Source organism: Oncorhynchus mykiss, chromosome 15 (genome assembly GCF_013265735.2).
Source record: "Oncorhynchus mykiss isolate Arlee chromosome 15, USDA_OmykA_1.1, whole genome shotgun sequence".
Classification (NCBI taxonomy): domain Eukaryota; kingdom Metazoa; phylum Chordata; class Actinopteri; order Salmoniformes; family Salmonidae; genus Oncorhynchus; species Oncorhynchus mykiss.
The window spans coordinates 21,844,269-21,867,111 of NC_048579.1; the positions used below are offsets into that span (position 1 = coordinate 21,844,269).

Below are 22,843 nucleotides of genomic sequence, written 5' to 3' on the forward strand. Positions count from 1 at the left end.
TGTGGTCTGTAGAATGTTATCCCACTCCTCTTCAATGGCTGTGCGAAGTTGCTGGATATTGTCGCAACCTGGAAAACACATCGATCCAGAGCATCCCAAACATGGGTGACATGTCTGGTGAATATGCAGGCCATGGAAGAACTGGGACATTTTCAGCTTCCAGAAATTGTATACAGATCTTTGCGACATGGGGCCCTGAATTCTGCCAGGTCGCAGTTGCAAATGAGAACTTGTTCTCAACTAGCCTACCTGGTTAAATAAAGGTGAAAAAATAAAAAAATTCTCATTCTGAAACATGAGGTGATGAATGGCACAACAATGGGCCTCAGGATCTCGTTACGGATTCTATGTGCATTCAAACTGCCATCAATAAAATGTAATTGTGTTCGTTGTCCATAGCTTATGCCCGCCCATACCATAACCCCACCGCCACCATGGGGCACTCTGTTCACAACGTTGACATCAGCAAACCGCTCACCCAAGCAACGCCATACGTTGCCATTTGCTTGGTACAATTGAAACCGGGATTCATCCGTAAAGAGCACACTTCTCCAGTGTGCCAGTGGCCATCAAAGTTGAGCATTTGCTCACTAAAGTCGGATACGACGCCGAAATACAGTCAGGTCAAGACCCTGGTGAGGACGACGAGCATGCAGATGAGCTTCCCTGAGACGGTTTCTGACAGTTTGTGCATATATTCTTCAGTTGTGCAAACCCACAGTTTCATCAGCTGTCAGGGTGTCTGGTCTCAGATGATCCCGCAGGTGAAGAAGCCAAATGTGGAGGTTCTGGGCTGGCGTGGTTACACTTGGTCTGGATGTACTGCCAAATTCTCTAAAATGACGTTGGTAGAGAAATTAACATTACATTCTCTGGCAAAAGCTCTAGTGGACATTCCTACAGTCAGCATGCCAATTGCACGCTCCTTCAAAACTTGAGACATCTGTGGCATTGTGTTGTGTGACAAAACTGCACATTTTAGAGTGGCCTTTTATTGTCCCCCGCACAAGGTGCACCTATATAATGATCATGCTGTTTAATCCGCTTATTGATGTGCCACAGCTGTCAGGTGGATGGATTAGCTTGTCAAAGGAGAAATGCTCATGAACAGCGATGTGAACAAATGTGTGCACAACATTTGAGAGAAATAAGCTTTTTGTGCATATGGAACATTTCTGGGATGTTTTATTTCAGCTCATGAAACTTGGGTACAACACTTTACATGTTGTGTTTTATATTTCTGTTCAGTGTAAATATCCAGGGCAGTTGATGTAAAATGGGTTGGGTATTTAAGTTGTTGAATATTTAATGTCTGAAATTATAAGATTTCATGCATCTGATGTCTGCTGATTGATTTATACATTTGAATTTAATCCGGGGGTGTCAAACTCATTCCACGGAGGGCCTAGTGTCTGCAGGTTTTGTTTTTTCCTTTCAATTAAGCCCTAGACAACCAGGTGTGGGGAGTTCCTTACTATTTACTTAATTCATCAGTCAAGTTCAAGGGACGAGAGAAACCCGCAGCAGACACTCTGCCCTCCTTGGAATGAGTTTGACACCCGTGATATAATTTCTTTATGCCATTTTTTTTTTTTATATAAAGTGTATGTTTCAGGTATCAGCTAATATTGGTTATGTTTTATGATAAAATGAATATGGATTTGAATGGACAACTGCTGTATTACCATCAAAGCTGCAACACCTGGAGTATTACTACTGCGGTCAATACAACTGGAAGACGTGTATCACTGTACCTGAAGGTATTACCCTGAGAGCACTGTAGGGGTGCCGTTGTCTGAGACACTGTAGTCACTGTCTGTCTAGTATGGGGGAAAAAAGAAGACCAGTCACATTACTTATTGTCATTGCTCTTGGCTTCAAAAAATAACAAAACTTGAAACACGGGGGAGATGTTACAGTTCAAAATGTTAAGAGTGTGTGTGCTTTTTCTGCGTTGTTTGATGAAATGTATATATTTTAGATCTCCTTGCTGTGCCAGCATTTACAAACACTTGAGGAGATTGGGGTTTCCTGCTTCAGTATAGCTAGTAATCTAGCTATGTGTGATAGATTTGGGAAACAAAGACTCAAATGTGGTTTGGCCACCTGACTCTGCAATTCCCCTCCCCCTCTCCCTGCCCTCAGTGCCCTAAGGGGGTCACTCTGTTCATAATGAGAGAAGCAACCTCAAAGAAGGTGCTTCTTGTGCACCCTCAGTTTGTCACCTAGCAACCACTGTGGCAGCCACTATGCCAAAACTCAGCCCATCTTGGATTTTTTTCCCCCCACTCATTCTCTCTCCTTTTCCTGTCTCTGTTTCTGTCTGTGTTTTGTTTCACTGACACACTTTCTTCCTCTCTCAACATTTCTCTTCTTCACTCTCTTTTATTCTGTCTGTCTGCCTCTCTCTCACACACACTCACACAGACAGCCTGGAGGACAAACTCACTTGGTGCTTCTGCAGACCTCTGCTACCTTAGCATTTAGTTCACCATTCTGTTTAAATAGCCTCTTATATTTAAGCTGTAAGAGGACATATGATATTGATATATTTCCCCCACATTTCACCTACCATACAAAATGTCCTTTGTCATTCATTATGTCACAGACAAAGCAACCACTGGGCAAGGAAGCTTACATTAAGCCTGCTTATTTTGATGAAAAAATAATTGTTGTAATTGTATTGATGATGATGACGATGGTCATTTGATATGTTATGTCTTATCTCAATGTAGACATGATGGCAATAGTCAGTTAAACAAATGACTACTGCTGTTAGTTGGGTGACTGTTTCCCTTCATACTGAGGAAACCCTAAACTACTCCTACTTGCCCTAGTGTCCATTTTCTTGACTCCAGGCTGGAGTAGCCAATCAAGCAGTAGCCAATCTGGTAGTCCCAGACTCCCGGACCCTTTTGTTTACTGGGCTCATTAGGTCAGAAGTGGTGACAATGGTGACCGCTGAAAAGGGTGACACACGCACACCGGAACCCTTCCCAACAGGTTAGTAAATGCTGATAATCACAGTTTGCTGTACCGTTCAATTGCTTAGTTCATGTTGAAGGAAATATCCGTCTTGATGCTGTAATGTTTGTTGACTATTTATTATACTATAAGTATATCGTGGACGCATGGACCTTTTGTAAATATTTTGAACCAATAGGCTCATATTAATCAGTCTTAAACTAGAGAATGTACTGTAGGAATATATTTATATCTATATTTTCTATATATCAAAATGACAGTTGTGATTTGGGAGTTGGGTTGAGAAGAGGTGGTGGGTGTCACATTAATAACGGTCCTCATTTCTCTCTTTGTGGAATATGGAAAGGCATGATCATGTGCATCTGTTAATGGAGTCGTCATTCATTCCTTGGGCTGGCTCTGTGAACCCTTTGTCAGTGTTCTACTGTTTGATCTCCCCGCTCCAGTGCTCTGCATCGCTATTGTGTGTGTGTGTTAATAGTAAGCGAATGTGTGTGTGTTGCTGGGGGGGAAATGTGTCTTGTTCCCTGGTGTTCATGAAAGCCTGTAACATGGTTTACTGCTTTAAAACTTGTCCGATGCTGCAGTTTAGGGATAAAAAAAAAAATGGATACCTACCTACACCTTGTCATGGTTTCCTTTCTTCACTGCATCACAGCCTTATCACTGCACATAGTCTGGAATTACTCAGACATATCAGTAGTTACTCAGGCCCTTCATCACGCTCCTCTCCCTCCATCTCTTCACACACATTAGCCTTTTCCAGTTGCGGCAAACCAGAATGGTAAGATTAGCTTGAATACTGACATACACATTGATGTTTTGAACCTCCTGATTTCAGTAAAGACCATCTCTCTAAGGAGGCGCTGACAGAGGCCTTCTGCTGCCACCTAGTGACTGGAATAGAAACTGCCTGTTATCTCCACAACCACTATCAACATAATGCAGAACTATTTAATGACACTATTTTAGGGCTTGTGGTTTTCCTTCCTTCTAATCTGGGACTAAATCAGATGTGGGACATGTGTAAGCAATGACTCTGTAAGCTGAAAGGTTTCTGCCTCCTTATTTGCAGCTCTTGTAAAAGTTGTCTCCCTCATGTTTCACCCCAGATAACCTCCTATTCAACTCGGTAGAAAATGTGAAGGGGAAACGACCAAAAGGAATGAATTAAGGCCCACAGTTCCACCAAACAACATCAAACAGACAATTTCCCTGCAGAATGGCGTCAAACGTGGTTTCTATATGTTAGATGTGTTTAACACCGTTCCATATATCCCTTTCCAGCCATTACAATGAGGCTGTCCTCCCACCAGCCTCCTCTGGTGTGCAATGCATAAAAAGCAGGTTAAAACCCGCTGTAAATTCACATCAATGAAATGTGTGGCCGTGGTAATTTATAAGGATCTTAAGGGGGGCTAGAGCAATCTGCTGGTAATGCAAGGTACATTTAAATGGCAGTGATATGGAGAGAGAGAGAGATGGTTTGATGCCCCTGCAGAGAACTGTGACAGAGTTTTACCCCCCCCCCCCTTCCCCTGCTTTATCTGGATGCTTTAATAGCCACATCAATTTGGGTTAATCTCATCCTGTCATAGTGTCAGAGGATTGAGACGACTTTAATATGGAGAGAATGATGCCCCGTGGGGGGAGAGAGAGATTGGGAGCGAGAGAAAGAAGCGAGAGACTGTACTGCACATCAAATGTATAAATCAAACGCACCAAAACAAATATGCTGTGACTGATTTACGTATTTGATGTGCAGTACAGTCTCTCTTGCTTCTCTTTCTATTGCTTCCAAATCTCTGTCTCTCACTCTCCATATTAAAGTCATCTCAATCCTCTGACACTATGACAGGATGAGATTAACCCAGATTGATGCGGCCATTAAAACATTCTGATAAAGTGGGAGAGTGGGATATAAAACCCTGCCACGGTTCTTTGTAGGAGCATCAAATCATCTCTTTCTCTCTCTCTCGCTTTCTCTATTTCCAATATCACTGGCATTTAAATGTACTTTGCATTATCCGCACATTCATTTTTCTACCTTTAATTCCACTCAACCACACACACTTACTATACACACACTACTTTGAACACCCCCTCTCTCCTTTCACTGTGAGTGACACTCAGGTAGTGAGACACCGGTTCACATTTTCTCCCCCTCGGTTTGAGATTGTGTGTGCGTGTAGCAAAGCCTGAGGGGATTATGATGTATTGTAGATACTTTAATATTTATGTTTCACTTTCATGGTCTGTAGCTAGATTATAAAAAGATACCGTCCTGGAGAGCTGCTGTGTGTGCAGGGTTTTATTTCTGCCCTGCAACAACATACTGGATTACACTTAGCTGCTCATCAGAACTTTGACTGAATCAGGTGTGATAGGGGCTGGAGCAAAAGCCTGCACATCCAGTAGTTCTCCAGAAGGGTTGGCCACCACTGCTGTAAAATGTTCTTTCATCGTCAACGTGCTTTATAACATGTCACCTTATAATGCTGTTCACCGCTGTAGAACCTCTAGTGGGAGGAACAGTGTCCATTTTTGTTCATAAACAATTTAAATTCTTAGTCAGAGAGGGCCTCGCACTTACATCTGATAACATTGATGTTGAATCTCTTTTCATAGAAAATCACTCCTGTTCATTTTTCGATGGTAAGTGGTAATTGGATGCATATCCCGATTCTGACATTGGATTAATAATGAAGATAACATTTGTTTGCTATTGGGGGATTACAACTTACATTTATTTAGAAGTGAGAACCACCCACTGACATTGACTTTTTGAATACTTAATACTCCAGCTCACTATATCCCCTCATCTACGGTGGAAAGGAAAAGTATGTGAACCCATTGGAATTACCTGGATTTCTGCATAAATTGGTCATCCAATTTGAGTCACCAGTCACAACAATAGACAAACAGTGTGCTTAAACTAACACACATTGTATTTTTCTTGTCTATATTGAATGCATCATTTAAACATTCACAGTGTAGGTTGGGGAAAGTATGTGAACCCCTAGGCTAATGACTACAAATGCTAATTGGAGTCAGGAGTCAGCTAACCTGGAGTCCAATCAATGAGATGAGATGTTGGTTAAAATTGCCCTGTCCTATAAAAAAACTCACTTTGAGTTTGCTATTCACAAGAAGCATTGCCTGATGTGAACCATGCCTCGACCTAAAGAGATCTCAGAAGACCTAAGACTAATAATTGTTGACTTGCATAAAGCTGGAAAGGGTTACAAAAGAGTCTAATAGCCTTGATGTTCATCAGTCCACGGTAAGACAAATTGTCTATAAATGGAGAAAGTTCAGCACTGTTGCTACTCTCCCTAGGAGTGGCCGTCCTGCAAAGATAACTGCAAGAGCACAGAGCAGATTGCTCAATGAGGTTAACAAGAATCATATGTAAGTCTTCAGCTGACACTAAATCTCTGGAACATGCTAACATGTTGACAAGTCTACAATACGTAAAACACTAAACAAGGAGGGTGTTCATGGGAGAACATCACAGAAGAAGCCACTGCTATCCAAAAAAAAAACATTGCTGCACATCTGAAGTATGAAAAAGTGCACCTGGATGTTCCACAGCGCTACTGGCAAAATATCCTGTGGACAGAAGAAATTATAGGAAGGAATACACAAAACTGTGTGGAGAGAAAAAAAGCACAGCACACCAACAACAAAACCTAATCCCAACTAAAGTATGGTGGTGGGAGCATCATGGGCCTGGACAGCTTGCTATCAGACGGAAAAATGAATTCCCAAATTTATCAAGACGTTTTGCAGGAGAATGTTAGGCTATCTGTCCGCCAATTGAAGCTCAACAGAAGTTGGGTGATGCAACAGGACAACAACCCAAAACACAGAAGTAAATCAACAGAATGGCTTCAACAGAAGAAAATACGCCTTCTGGAGTGGCCCAGGCAGGTTCCTGACCTCAACCTGATTTGAGATGCTGTAGCATGACCTCAAAAGAGCAGTTCACACCGGACAGCCCAAGAATACTGCCTAACTGAAACCGTTTTGTAAAGAGGAATGGTCCAAAATTCCTCCTGATAGTTGTGCAGGTCTGATCCACAACTACAGAAAACATTGGGTTAAGGTTATTGCTGCCAAAGGAGGCTCAACTAGTTAAATCCAAGGGTTCACATACTTTTCCCACCCTGCACTGTGAATGTTCACACAGTGTGTCCAATAAAGACAAACGTACTATTGTTTGTGTTAATAATTTAAGCAAACTGTGTGTCTATTGCTGTGACCTAGATGAAGATCAGATCAGATTTTATGACCAATTTATGCAGAAATCCAGGTATTTCCAAAGGGTTCTTGCCACTGTATAAGCCCACAAGAGTGACCATGTTTCTTGAGATGTTTTTACAACTTGTCCACCTGTGGTCAATTCAATTGATTGGACATTATTTGGAAAGGCACACACCGGTCTACATAAAGGTCCCACAGTTGACAGTGCATGTCAGAGCAAAAGCCAAGCCATGAGGTTGAAGGAATTGTCCGTAGAGCTCAGAGACAGGATTGTGTCAAGGCACAGATCTAGGGAAGGGTACCAAAACATTTCTACAGCATTGAAGGTCCCCAAGAACACAGTGGCATCCATCATTCTTAAATGGAAGAAGTTAGGAACCATCAAGACTCTTCCTAGAGCCTGCCGCCCGGCCAAACTGAGCAATCGGGGGAGAAGGGCCTTGGTCAGGGAGGTGACCAAGAACCCGATGCTCACTCTGAAAGAGCTCTGGAGTTCCTCTGGAGATGGGAGAACCTTCCAGAAGGACAACCATCTCTGCAGCACTCAGGCCTTTATGGTAGAGTGGCAAGACGGAGGCCACTCCTCAGTAAAAGGCACATGACAGCCTGCTTGGAGTTTGCCAAAAGTCACCTAAAGACTCTCAGACCATGAGAAACAAGATTCTCTGGTCTGATGATACCAAGATTGAAACCCGTTGGCCTGAATGCCAAGCATCACTTCTAGAGGAAACCTGGCACCATCCCTACGGTGAAGAATGGTGGAGGCAACATCATGCTGTGGGGATGTTTTTCAGCAACAGGGGCTGGGAGACTAGTCAGGATCGAGGCAAAGATGAATATTGCAAAGTACAGAGAGATCCTTGATGAAAATCTGCCCCAGAGTGCTTAGGCTAGGGCGAAGGTTCACCTTCCAAAAGGACAACGACCCTAAGCACACAGCCAAGACAACGCAGGAGTGGTTTCGGGACAAGTCTATGACAAGTCTATATCCATGAGTGGCCCAGCCAGAGCACGGACTTGAACTCGTTCAAACATCTCTGGATAAACCTGAAAATAGCTGTGCAGCAACGCTCCCCATCCAATCTGATAGAGATTGAGAGGATCTGCAGAGAAGAATGGGCGAAACTCCCCAAATACAGGTGTGCCAAGGTTGCAGCGTCATACCCAAGAATACTCGAGGCTGTAATCACTGCCAGAGGTGCTTCAACAAAGTACTGAGTAAAGGGTCTGAATACTTATGTAAATGCGATATTAAATTAATTTTTTTAATTAAATTTTTTTTAAACTGTTTTTTCTTTGTCATTATGGGGTATTGTGTGTAGATTGATGAGGGGAAAAAAATATTTAATCAATTTTAGAATAAGGCCGTAACCTAACAAAATCTGAAAAATTCAAGGGGCCTGGATATTTTCCGAAGGCACTGTACATGTAGAATATTTGACAAAAGTAATTATGAGTGTTTATAGATCCGGCTGATGTGGAGTCTGCTTTCAAGACTTTTCTCACATCTTTCAACTCTGTATTTCACCACTGCTTTCCCTTAGTTAAACCACGTAAGAGAGCAGCAGAAGGGTTCTGGAAACATTGGTTTCCAACCGGTCTCAAAGAATCCTCAGTATCAAGTTGTATAAAAAGTTCGGCAAATTACAAAAAGTATAAGAACAAATTTACTCACCTACTTCAGATATCCACAAAAATAGATTATTATACCTACTAAAAAAACAATTCATATGTTAACAAAAATACTTTCATAATTTCTCATGTCCAACATTATGTATGGATGGAGACTTGATACCTGTAGTGTAAGTACTTTTAAAGTTACTGTATTTCCTTTATAATTTTTTTGATGACATCACAAAATAAAAACCAATATGACAGTTTTCTACAGCTCATTTCTGATCATTCCTCACGCCCTTATGTTAGAAATATTGATCCAGTATTCGCTTTTTGAACGTGTTAAGAGTTTCAGCGGGAAGACCGTTAACAAAGACATTCCAATGGGTTGGGATTAAAGAATTTATGTAATGTATTATTGTTGTGACTGCATTTATTTTCATCTGTATTGTTGTTTATCACCTATTTTCTTTGGTGCAAATAAATTAAAACCTTAAACCATGCCCGATGGGGCTTCACAATAGCGTAATATTCAAAAATATATTATAAAAAACATTCAGAGATACTAAATGTTAAGGTGTTTTATTGACAGAACCAGCAAACATATTTCATGAAGCCTTTTCCTGAGCCCTCAACATCAGCTATACCACCAAGAGCCCAGGCTTCTCAGTCCAAGGCCCACATTGTAGACAGGCAGTGAAGTAAAGATATCAGGATATTATTTGTTTTTAGGAGGAGGATTCCTTGGTGGGGAAGGGCAGCTTCAGGTACTGGTACCACTGTTTGAGTTGCCGCGGCAACAGCAGCAGGACTTTCTCGGTGAGGAAGAGCAGTGCTTCCTGTATGGCTGGTCGAAGCAGCTGATTGGCTGGCATGGAGAGGACCAGGAGACATAATTTCTCCTTCAGAGGTAGATGAGAGACCGGGTCATGTTCATTAGGCTCCAAATGGGAAAAAAACAGACAAACAGGGTGATTCTTGTCCAGTAAAAACCGCTTGTTCTGAGTTTCCGTTACAAAACATTTTACTACGGTATGCACTAATGAATACAACCCAGGTTGAGTATGTTTCTGTGTCTTCTAGGAAGGGGGAACATTTCAAAATGCAATGCATAGATTGGACACAATTGCCTATTCTCTGTGACAAAGACTTCCATACCTGGGAGTAGGGGACCCTTTTGTTGGAGAAGCTTTGAAATGCTGAGATCTTCTGCAGTATGCTGTTATATTTGGGGTCTCTGTCTCCGGACAGTTCTGTGGCCTCACTCTGCAGTGTTGCAAACCTGTTCATACATGATTTAACATTTATTTTGTTCCATTTATAATTCTATAACATTTTCTTACAGGAAGTGAAGATGAAAAAGCAGTCAAGGAGTTTCAAGCAACTTGAAATGGTTGAGTTACACCACATGATGTTTGTATGAGAGAGGGGAGAAAGCACCTACCAGAGACCAGTGGTGGATTTGGGCTCCTTCAGCTCACTCTTCAGAGAGGCAAGGAGCGAAGACAGACCAGCATCGGTCTTGGAAGCCATTAGAGCATCGAAAAGAGTTCTCATCCTTTCCTCACGGTACCTGAGGACAGAGAATGGGACTACAATGAGTCGCCGAGTAGGGCATTTTGACGACCAAGTATCACTTTTTGGTCATTACATTTTAATCCATAAATTTGATTCCCAGTGAAAAGGTGGGCCTGAAACCAACTCGTTTTATGTTGTTTTCAAATTGGTTGTGTTACTACTTCCTGTCATTGCCATTGGGGACAGAGAACTGATCAATTGTTCCTTGAATGGTTTCCTATTCATATACCCTCTATGTCAACAGGTGTGGTACTGTGTGGCTCAGTCAGTAGAGCATGGCACTTGTAACACAAGGTTGTGGGTATCGATTCCTGCTGGGACCACCAATACATACAATGTATGCATGCATGACTAAATAGCTTTGGATAAAAGCCCCCTGCTGAATGGCATGTATTATATTAACAGGAACATCATCCAGAACAAATGATCCTCTATAAAAACGACCTGACTGTGACATGTAGATACTTCAAGTTTCAACTTTTTGTCCCAGAGGGCAATTGGTTTTCACAGCAAAGGGGCATAAAAACAACATTGAACATATAAAATCCACACGGATCACAATGTATAGTTCTAGTGAATACAATGAGCTACTACAGCAAGTCATAGGGCTGACAGTGTCCTCCTCACTTTTTCTTTTCAAACACTCCTGACTTGACCTGGATGTTAAGAACCTTCTTCACATTCAGGTATTGGACCTTGGCTCTCTCCAGCATGGCTGACTGGTCTACTCTAGGCCTAGGTGAGGGAATGAAAAGAGCAGCTTAATCTTTACATCTCAACCATGTGAATAAATGATCCATTTTACATACAGATAAATACATTTTGTTGGTTTGTTTCACACTCACTTGACTGTTTTCTTCTCTAGGGATGCTGTCGGAAAAGAAAACAGGTGACTATAGAAGCAAAACGTGAGATACTGTATTCACAACAGTGAACGGATTCATCTTTGTAGAACACATTGTAAAAATACTATGGCTCAAACGAAAGCCTTGTCATTCCCAAAACAAACATATCCTTTTGCCATTTCAAGGGATTTGTACTGAAGTGATGTGTTTGGCAAAGGGTGGCACGTAGTTGGTGAGGCACACAAATGCCACAATCCATCAGGAATTCATGCTGTGGCAGAATCCAAAAACCCACAAGCCACAATGTAACCAGGGTGACACTGCACATGGAGTCTAGTCTCACTATGATACTGTTGGTTGCATGTATTTCCTGTGCCTTAAGGCAATAATCACATCAATAAGTGTTACAAAGCCACAATGGCTGTGTCTGCTAAGTGGGAACATGGCACATCGTTGTTGTTGTGTGTGGTATTGTATAGACTGACTGTTCTCATCCAGCAGCAGTAGTAGCCATGGGGGTATGTCTCCATCTCCGTCTGGATCTCGCTGGCCAACCTTACGCCTGGGCCCAGACTGCAGAGCTTTATATCTGTGATTATAGACCAGCAATGTACTACAGTATGGAGAGATAGATCAGCAATAGCTGATGTTGTCATGTCAATTATTGTTCATCATTCTCTTACCCTGTGGTTCGGATGGTTGTCATCTTTGAGGTCTCTGAAATCCACAAGAGAGTCAGTTTAATGATCGGCTAAGATGCACACTCAAAGCTATTTGGATATCGCGAATCATGTGACACCCAATAGGTGGTCCAATTATCCAATTGATTAGGTCAGCATGTATTATTGTTTAATTGAATTTATTTGCACACCAAAAAAGTGAAAGACAAACAGTGAAGATAAAATAAAAACAAGGTATGAAGGTGTGCAGGTGAGGTTGGAAACAAAGAGGGCTTGTATGAAAAAACCACAAAACAATATACTGTATATAGGAAACAGACTGTCACCTGCGGCATCCTGGTGACCGATGAAGGTGTCCCACACGTCAGGGGTGCCGTTGTGACGGTCATCGGGGGCCAGAGACACCAGGCGTCCGATGGCATTCACTGGAGGGTTGTAGTAGCTGTGTGACTGCTTCAGGATGATTTTGGTCTTCTCTGTGTCCTTCATGATGACATTCACATAGTTGCTGTTGAGAGGAACCTGGAATACAGGATGTCAGTATTAAATCACCAATCAATCAAATGTATTTCATAAAGCGCTTTTAACATCAACAGTTGTCACAATGTGCTTTACAGATACCCAGCCTAAAACACCAAAGAGCAAGCATTACAGAGGCAGAAGCACAGTGGCTTGGAAAAGCTCCCTATATTAACAATACAACATACAGTAATAATAGATAGGGTTGCAAAATCCCAGGAACTTTCAATAAATTCCCTGGTCTTCCAGAAATCCTAATAATACGTCACACACATGTTGTTTTATCGTTTTTCTTGTGTATTTAGTTGTTTTTGTTGTACTAGCTGAGTCTCACCAGTGTCTTTAGGTCTTTGTTTCTCATGTGAGAGATGCCACACAGGACCATGTAGATCCACTGCAGTTTCTCTGAGAACAGCTTCTGCTTCCTGTACTGTATCCTCCTATGAAGAGAACAGGGAAATACAACATGCTGTATGTCAAGCAGGGGAAAAGGCCACCAGAAAGTCCCAGACAGAACTATGAGGAACATTTCTTATCAATAAGAAAAATCCAGCATTGCATGGGAGTATGATGGATAAAACTGCAGCAATCTATTTGTCGTAGCAGTATTTGGTTTGATTACAAACTTCATTCATGAGAAACAAACAGGGACAGTGCACAACGTACTGTAGGTTCTCCTCTTCCTCTGGGTCCAGTGCCTGTTGGTTCATGGTCATGGGGGTTGGTGGCACAGTCTCTTTATCAGCTGAAGAGAAAGAAGGATCAGAGTGCATGGATGGGGTCAACATAGTAGAATGTAGTAGTAGCATTGTAATTCATTCTGCATTGTGCTTTAGGTGACCAACCTGACATGGCTCGGTCACATGATGTCATTAGCGATGACTGTTTATCCTTTACAATGAGAACATAGTAGAGACATGTATTCTTCGTGTTACAGCAAGTGGTCCTAAAATTCTATACAGTTCAAAAAGAATGAGGTTTTCAACAGTGAATAGAACCCAAAGGCTGGAATTCATCGCCGGAAGTCCAGAACAAACAATCACATCTCAGTGCCATAATAGTACTCAGCAACAATTCTAATAACTAAGGGGAACTAAACAAAAACACATTTTGAAGTTAATCAAAATATACTTTTTTTTCTTCCTCTTCTTCTTTACTGGGTTTTTCCTGAGTTCCCTTTTCCCGCAGTGCATTACCTGGTCCCTGAGGCAACATATGAGGGGGCGTCCAGCGTGGAGAGCACGTCTAATGGAGGCCATCTCCCTCAGGTAGTGCTTCAGCTGGAGGAAGCCATCCAGGGTCTGGCTCTCCATTGGAGGGGCTGTGACGTTCTCCTAAAGAGTGTTGAAATATATACTATTCAAATATATGAAATGTGATAATGAAGAAGGATTTACTACATGATAATGAATTATGTTTGGTCACAATTCTAGAGTTAAGTCCCTCCCCCTTCTCCCTCTCTCTCACCTTTTTAGCCTTCTCCTGAGTGAATTTGCTGGAGATCACTCCACCTCCTGACTTTTTGCCAAACTTCTTGTCCCAGTGTGTCTGCCATAGAATGACTGAGTGAGGACCAGTCATTTTAAACAACTACTGTATAAACAAAACAATGAGTTGATTATGTGTGTGTGTCCGTGAATACGGATGTGTGTGTGAGGGTGTGTCACCTTCAGTGACTCCTGATCCTCTGACGTTAACCAGGTTGAGAAGAGATCAACGTTGTCAGAGGAAAGCATTCCCACTGTTTTGTATGGTCTATCCAAGGGACAAGGCATTACTTTAAGTTGAACGTTTATACACACACACACACACACACACACATCACGGATACCATCACAGTTGAAAATGAATAACATTTAATTCATACTATACAGTGCCTTCAGAAAGTATTCAGACCTTGACTTTTTCCACATTTTGTTACATTACAGCCTTATTCTAGAATGGATTATATAAATACAAATCCTCAGCAATCTACACACAATACTCCATAATGACAAAGCAAAAACAGGTTGAAGAAATTGTCCGTAGCGCTCCGAGACAGGGTTGTGTTGAGGCACAGATCTGGGGAAGGGTACCAAAACATTTCTGCAACATTAAAGGTCCCTAAGAACACAGTGGCCTCCCTCATTCTTAAATGGAATAAGTTTGGAACCACCAAGACTCTTCCTAGAGCTGGCTGCCCGGCCAAACTGAGCAATCGGGGGAGAAGTGCCTTGGTCAGGGAAGTGACCAAGAACCTGATGGTCACTCTGAAAGAGCTCTAGAGTTCCTCTGTGGAGATGGGAGAACCTTCCAGAAGGACAACCATCTCTGCAGCACTCCACCAATCAGGCCTTTACGGTAGAGTGTCCAGACGGAAGCCACTCCTCAGTAAAAGGAACATGATACTGTCGCAAAGCTAACTAAAAAGCAGCATTCCCCAAGAGAGGATGACTTTCACTTTAGCAGTGATAAATTCATGAACTTCTTTGAGGAAAAGATTATGATTATTAGAAAGCAAATTACGGACTCTTCCTTAAATCTGCGTATTCCTTCAAAGCTCAGTTGTCCTGAGTCTGCACAACTCTGCCAGGACCTAGGATCAAGAGAGACACTCAAGTGTTTTAGTACTATATCTCTTGACACAATGATGAAAATAATCATGGCCTCTAAACCTTCAAGCTGCATACTGGACCCTATTCCAACTAAACTACTGAAAGAGCTGCTTCCTGTGCTTGGCCCTACTATGTTGAACATAATAAACGGCTCTCTATCCACCGGATGTGTACCAAACTCACTAAAAGTGGCAGTAATAAAGCCTCTCTTGAAAAAGCCAAACCTTGACCCAGAAAATATAAAAAACTATCGGCCTATATCGAATCTTCCATTCCTCTCAAAAATTTTAGAAAAGGCTGTTGTGCAACAACTCACTGCCTTCCTGAAGACAAACAATGTATACGAAATGCTTCAGTCTGGTTTTAGACCCCATCATAGCACTGAGACGGCACTTGTGAAGGTGGTAAATGACATTTTAATGGCATCGGACCGAGGCTCTGCATCTGTCCTCGTGCTCCTAGACCTTAGTGCTGCTTTTGATACCATCGATCACCACATTCTTTTGGAGAGATTGGAAACCCAAATTGGTCTACACGGACAAGTTCTGGCCTGGTTTAGATCTTATCTGTCGGAAAGATATCAGTTTGTCTCTGTGAATGGTCTGTCCTCTGACAAATCAACTGTAAATTTCGGTGTTCCTCAAGGTTCCGTTTTAGGACCACTATTGTTTTCACTATATATTTTACCTCTTGGGGATGTTATTCGAAAACATAATGTTAACTTTCACTGCTATGCAGATGACACACAGCTGTACATTTCAATTAAACATGGTGAAGCCCCAAAATTGCCCTTGCTAGAAGAATGTGTTTCAGACATAAGGAAGTGGATGGCTGCAAACTTTCTACTTTTAAACTCGGACAAAACAGAGATGCTTGTTCTAGGTCCCAAGAAACAAAGAGATCTTCTGTTGAATCTGACAATTAATCTTAATGGTTGTACAGTCGCCTCAAATAAAACTGTGAAGGACCTCGGCGTTACTCTGGACCCTGATCTCTCTTTTGAAGAACATATCAAGACCATTTCAAGGACAGCTTTTTTCCATCTACGTAACATTGCAAAAATCAGGAACTTTCTGTCCAAAAATGATGCAGAAAAATTAATCCATGCTTTTGTCACTTCCAGGTTAGACTACTGCAATGCTCTACTTTCCGGCTACCCGGATAAAGCACTAAATAAACTTCAGTTAGTGCTAAATACGGCTGCTAGAATCCTGACTAGAACCAAAAAATTTGATCATATTACTCCAGTGCTAGCCTCTCTACACTGGCTTCCTGTCAAAGCAAGGGCTGATTTCAAGGTTTTACTGCTAACCTACAAAGCATTACATGGGCTTGCTCCTATCTATCTCTCTGATTTGGTCCTGCCGTACATACCTACACGTACGCTACGGTCACAAGACGCAGGCCTCCTAATTGTCCCTAGAATTTTTAAGCAAACAGCTGGAGGCAGGGCTTTCTCCTATAGAGCTCCATTTTTATGGAACGGTCTGCCTACCCATGTCAGAGACGCAAACTCGGTCTCAACCTTTAAGTCTCTACTGAAGACTCATCTCTTCAGTGGGTCATATGATTGAGTGTAGTCTGGCCCAGGAGTGGGAGGGTGAACGGAAAGGCTCTGGAGCAACGAACCACCCTTGCTGTCTCTGCCTGGCCGGTTCCCCTCTTTCCACTGGGATTCTCTGCCTCTAACCCTATTACAGGGGCTGAGTCACTGGCTTTACTGGGGCTCTCTCATGCCGTCCCTGGAGGAGGTGCGTCACCTGAGTGGGTTGAGTCACTGATGTGGTCATCCTGTCTGGGTTGGCGCCCCCCCCCCCCCCCCCCCCCTTAAGTTGTGCCGTGGCGGAGGTCTTTGTGGGCTATACTCAGCCTTGTCTCAGGATGGTAAGTTGGTGGTTGAAGATATCCCTCTAGTGGTGTGGGGGCTGTGCTTTGGCAAAGTGGGTGGGGTTATATCCTTCCTGTTTTGCCCTGTCCGGGGGTGTCCTCGGAGTGGGCCACAGTGTCTCCTGACCCCTCCTGTCTCAGCCTCCAGTATTTATGCTGCAGTAGTTTATGTGTCGGGGGGCTAGGGTCAGTTTGTTATATCTGGAGTACTTCTCCTGTCCTATTCGGTGTCCTGTGTGAATCTAAGTGTGCGTTCTCTAATTCTCTCCTTCTCTCTTTCTCTCTCTCGGAGGACCTGAGCCCTAGGACCATGCCCCAGGACTACCTGACATGATGACTCCTTGCTGTCCCCAGTCCACCTGGCTGTGCTGCTGCTCCAGTTTCAACTGTTCTGCCTTATTATTATTCGACCATGCTGATCATTTATGAACATTTGAACATCTTGGCCATGTTCTGTTATAATCTCCACCCGGCACAGCCAGAAGAGGACTGGCCATCCCACATATGCTCTCTCTAATTCTCTCTTTCTTTCTCTCTCTCGGAGGACCTGAGCCCTAGGACCATGCCCCAGGAATACCTGACATGATGACTCCTTGCTGTCCCCAGTCCACCTGACTGTGCTGCTGCTCCAGTTTCAACTATTCTGCCTTATTATTATTCGACCATGCTGGTCATTTATGAACATTTGAACATCTTGACCATGTTTTGTTATAATCTCCACCCGGCACAGCCAGAAGAGGACTGGCCACCCCACATAGCCTGGTTCCTCTCTAGGTTTCTTCCTAGGTTTTGGCCTTTCTAGGGAGTTTTTCCTAGCCACCGTGCTTCTTCACCTGCATTGCTTGCTGTTTGGGGTTTTAGGCTGGGTTTCTGTACAGCACTTTGAGATATCAGCTGATGTACGAAGGGCTATATAAAATAAATTTGATTGATTGATTGATTGACAGACCACTTTGCGTTTGCCAAAAGGCACCTAAAGCCTCTCAGACCATGAGAAACAAGATTCTTTGGTCTGATGAAACCAAGATTGAACATGAATGTCAAGCGTCACTTCTGGAGGAAACCTGGCACCATCTTTAAGGTAAAGCATGGTGGTGGTGGCATCATGCTGTGGGGATGTTTTTCAGCAGCAGGGACTGGGAGACTAGTCAGGAAAGAGGGAAAGATGAACAGAGCAAAGTACAGAGAGATCCTTGATGGAAACCTGCCCCAGAGCGCTCAGGACCTCAGACTGGGGTGAATGTTCACCTTCCAACAGAACAACGACCCTAAGCACAGTCAAGACAACGCAGGAGTGGCTTCAGGATAAGTCTATGAATGTCCTTGAGTGGCCCAGCCAGAGCCTGGACTTGAACCCGATCTAACATTTCTGGAGAGACCTGAAAAATAGCTGTGCAGCAACGCTCTCCAGCCAACAACCTGACAAAGCTTGAGGATCTGCAGAGAAGAATGGCAGAAACTCCCCAAATACAGGTGTTGCTTGCAGCGTCATAGCCAAGAAGACTCTAGGCTGTAATCGCTGCCAAAGGTGCTTCAACAAAGTACTGAGTAAAGGGTCTGAACACTTATGTAAATGTAATATTTTAGTTTTTTATATTTAATAAATTAGCAAACCTGTCAAATGTTTTTTTCTTTGTCATTATGTGTTATTGTATGTCGATTGATGAGGGGGAAAACAAATATTTAATCAATTTTAGAATAAGGCTGTAACCTACCAAAATTTGGAAAAAGTCAAGGGGTCTGAATACTTTCAGAATCCACTGAACTTTAAAGTGTAGGAAATGATCAAGGATATAACATGTCATACTTGTTAACAGGGGAGAAAAGGCCTCTTCTGAGCATCTCCTGTCTCCTGTCATAGTTCTTCTTGGCCTGGCCATTTTGTATGAGGACATACTTTGTGTCACTGCGGGTGACAACCTTCTCAGGTAAGTAGCTGTGCGCTTGGAAAACACAAAGCAAAATGTGCTAACAGTCAGTAGTAATTCATTGCATTAATTCAAACGTCATCCATTATCTCAAGTGGCTTTTCATGAAGTATTGTGACACATTGTACAGTAGCCTAGTAGGGCCATTTGCTCACCTTTTTTGAAGTCGGTGGTAAACTTGTGCTTGATGTAAGTGATGAGCTCTTGGTCTCTCTCAATAAGAGCAGCTATTCTCCTGATTTCTTCAGCCATGAGGACGGAGGGGGACAGGAGGCTGGTTGACAAATGAAGGTAGTAATGTATTCGTCTTTATATTGCAAATCAGTGGTCATTTCTATTTGTTTAATTTATCGTGTGTGTGAGTGTACATGCAAGCCTTGGGAAGTAAAAAATGGATATATGCTGTATTACTTCAATAAACGCAATCTCAAATAGCTGCCTGTCCTTTTTAATAGCCGGCCAACAGCACACATTTCAGCTAATAAACTTCTGCTTCAAATAAAGGTTGTGCCTACATGAACTGTTTACAAGATTACCACGAGTCATTAAATACGAGTCTTGTAACATGATTCTATATTTGTGAATTATTATTTGTGCTCAAATAATTGTGTAGGCATAAACAGTAGGTGAAGCACCTGGCCAAAAGATTACATTTGGCCACGCTCTTCACACGTCAATTACATTACATGAGGTGAAAATTAAATAGGCCTGCAAACATAAGTTTTGCAACAAAGATAAACTTTAGGAAAATCCTACCGTTTGGCAAGCGTGTTGATAGTCATCTGTTAGCAATTTGGAAGGAACGTCAACAACGTTCTTTACATTCATCGCGTCACAAAGCGTGTTCTGTCATTTCGATTATCATACCGGTGAACGCGCGCCACTCCTTTCCCTCATTAATTTGACCTACAATGAAAGAAACATTTTCCAGATGAACGTGTCAGTGTTGCGCTTAAAAATATTAAGTGGGTGCATTGACAAATTGGAAAATAGCCACTGCCCCTAAATTGGTATGGTAAAATGATGAATAAAATGTTCATTTTCAGTGGTAATGAGTAGTATTCCAACAATGTCCAGCAGGGGGAGCAAATGTTAATGCTAAGATTGTCAGTAAATTGGACTATGAGGTTTATGTCCCGGCCGAAGTTTTACACTTGAGAGTTGCTCAAATATACCTCAAATCACACACCGCAAAAAAATTGTAACACTTTATATGTTGTCACTTAGGACATTCTTTCTGTCATTTAATGAGTCTGTCAAACTAGGTCCAAAGTAGCTTACTACAGCCCCAAGGTAGGTTACTGCTCTCAAGGTAGGCTACTAAAGCACAAGGTAGGCTACTGAAGCCCAAGGTAGGTTACTGAAGCGCAAGGTAGGCTACTGAAGCCCAAGGTAGGCTACTGAAGCCCAAGGTAGGTTACTGAAGCCCAAGGTAGGCTACTGAAGCCCAAGGTAGGCTACTGAAGCCCAAGGTAGGCTACTGAAGCCCAAGGTTGGTTACTGCAGACCTTTTGAATTAGTCTGACTCTTCTTCAGGATTCTTTGAGACTATATCTTGTATTGACACCTCTGCAGGCCTAACCAAAGAAATTACCTTTGTAGTGGAGACTGATAAACAGTGAAGACAAGTCATTCAATCATGTCACATTATCCGTTTTGTCACCAAAGCCCCAAATACTACCCACCATTGCGACCTGTACGCTCTCGTTGGCTGGCCCTCGCTTCATACTTGTCGCCAAACCCACTGGCTCCAGGTCATCTACAAGACCCTGCTAGGTAAAGTCCCCCCTTATCTCAGCTCTCTGGTCACCATAGCATCACCAACCTGTAGCACACGCTCCAGCAGGTATATCTCTCTGGTCACCCCCAAAACCAATTCTTTCTTTGGCCGCCTCTCCTTCCAGTTCTCTGCTGCCAATGACTGGAACGAACTACAAAAATCTCTGAAACTGGAAACACTTATCTCCCTCACTAGCTTTAAAAACCAGCTGTCAGAGCAGCTCACAGATTACTGCACCTGTACATAGCCCATCTAGAATTTAGCCCAAACAACTACCTCTTTCCCTACTGTATTTATGTTTATTTATTTATTTATTTTGCTCCTTTGCACCCCATTATTTTTATTTCTACTTTGCACATTCTTCCACGGCAAATCTACCATTCCAGTGTTTTACTTGCTATATTGTATTTACTTTGCCATCATGGCCTTTTTTTTGCCTTTACCTCCCTTATCTCACCTCATTTGCTCACATCGTATATAGACTTGTTTCTACTGTATTATTGACTGTATGTTTGTTTTACTCCATGTGTAACTCTGTGTTGTTGTGTGTGTCGAACTGCTCTGCTTTATCTTGGCCAGGTCGCAATTGTAAATGAGAACTTGTTCTCAACTTGCCTACCTGGTTAAATAAAGGTGGAAAAAAAAAATATGAAGCCCTGATGCTCTCTGTGTAATCTTCTGTACGGTACTGAGGGTTTTTATGAGGACAGCCACACATTGAGACAGCCCGGTTCTGTTTTTTCGCTTAGGAGCTCAGGGACGGACCTCTGGGCTAGGAGCCCCGTGGAGGGAGGGGGGGTGATTGTCCTGAGGCGACCCCTCCAGGCAGCATTGATGGTTTTTCCCACCATCTCTGGGCCTCTCCAGGTGCAGGGGGTAACATGGTAACATTGTAATCCCACGCAACAGGATGGATCCTTTCCTGGTGAGTACTGAGTACCAACCTTTCCAAGCCTCCCACCACCTCCCTCTCATCCTCCTCTTCCAGCCTCTGACTCATGGTGCAATCCCAGCTGCATCTTTTCCCCTCTCACAGTGCTTGGAATAGTAAGGGAAATGTTATTGTCTTGTGTAGCGCATGGGAATGTTTGATAGTAATACAAATCGTTTGGTGCTTAGCAACTGCAGTCTCATGTCCATAAGGGGAATATGCATTTCTTCACATGTAAGCTTTGCCAAAGTTCATCTCTTTAGAGATATCACTCTATAGAATGGAGTAATTATTTTTCCAATGACTGCTGAAATACAGTACACTCCTTATGCAATAGTTTGGGACAGTCCGTAGCTGTTCTAAATGAACGCAGATACATTAAAAGAATGTAATCTCTGGTGTTCAGTAGTCGACTGTATACATTCAATCACGTATACATGATGACTTCTAAAATAGTTGCAGTCTTATACCTCCTGCGCTATACAATCACACTGCTTCCATTTGGGGTTGTTCATTATTGTAATGTCTGCAGACAGTGAGTACTACTATACCGAACAAAAATATAAACGCAACATGCAACAATTTCAGATTTTATTGAGTTATAGTTCATATAAGGAAATCAGTCAATTGCAATTAATTCCTTAGGCCCTAATTTATGGATTTCACATCACTGGGAATACAGATATGCATCTGTTGGTCACAGATACCTTTTTTTTAAATGTAGGGGCGTTGATCAGAAAACCAGGGAACTGGAACACGCTGTCGTACACGTCGATCCAGAGAATCCCAAACATGCTCAATGGGTGACATGTCTGGTGAGTATGCAGGCCATGGAAGAACTGGGACATTTTCATGTACCGATCCTTGCGATATGGGGCCGTGAATTATCATGCTGAAACATGAGGTGATGGCGGCGGATGAATGGTATGACAATGGGCCTCAGGATCTCATCACGGTATCTCTGTGCATTCTACTTGTCATTGATAAAATGCAATTGTGTTCATTATCCGTAGGTTATGCCTAACCATACCATAACCCCACCGCCACCATGGGCACTTTGTTAACAACTTTGACATCAGCAAACCACTCGCCCACACATACACGTCGTCTGCGGTTGTGAGGCCGGTTGGACGCACTGCCAAATTCTCTAAAACAACAATGCAGGCAGCTTATGGTAGAGAAATTAACATTCAATTCTCTGGCAGCAGCTCTGGTGGACATTCCTGCTATCAGCAT

The 22,843-nt window shown here is 42.6% G+C and overlaps 1 protein-coding gene across 3 annotated transcripts; it reads right to left on the reverse strand.

Moving 5' to 3' along the window:
- Positions 1 to 9,431: 9,431 nt before the first annotated feature.
- On the reverse strand, positions 9,432 to 19,845 carry LOC110489796. Of its 3 annotated transcripts, none has more exons than XM_036944059.1 (17): positions 19,653 to 19,845; positions 19,052 to 19,170; positions 18,776 to 18,911; positions 14,155 to 14,242; positions 13,955 to 14,035; positions 13,684 to 13,821; positions 13,333 to 13,441; positions 13,154 to 13,232; positions 12,822 to 12,927; positions 12,295 to 12,490; positions 11,972 to 12,005; positions 11,774 to 11,877; positions 11,289 to 11,313; positions 11,071 to 11,178; positions 10,310 to 10,438; positions 10,024 to 10,147; positions 9,432 to 9,767 (listed from the first exon to the last, which is right to left on the reverse strand). In XM_036944059.1, exons 1-17 carry the CDS (start codon positions 19,676 to 19,678, stop codon positions 9,594 to 9,596), a joined length of 1,776 nt encoding a protein of 591 aa, XP_036799954.1. In that variant the 5' UTR covers positions 19,679 to 19,845; the 3' UTR covers positions 9,432 to 9,593. The 3 variants fall into 3 exon arrangements, with proteins under 3 accessions (XP_036799954.1, XP_036799953.1, XP_021418389.2); XM_036944058.1 differs by having other exon boundaries at positions 9,432 to 9,806; XM_021562714.2 differs by having other exon boundaries at positions 9,432 to 9,806; positions 13,333 to 13,378; positions 19,653 to 19,844.
- Between the last annotated feature and the right edge of the window lie 2,998 nt (positions 19,846 to 22,843).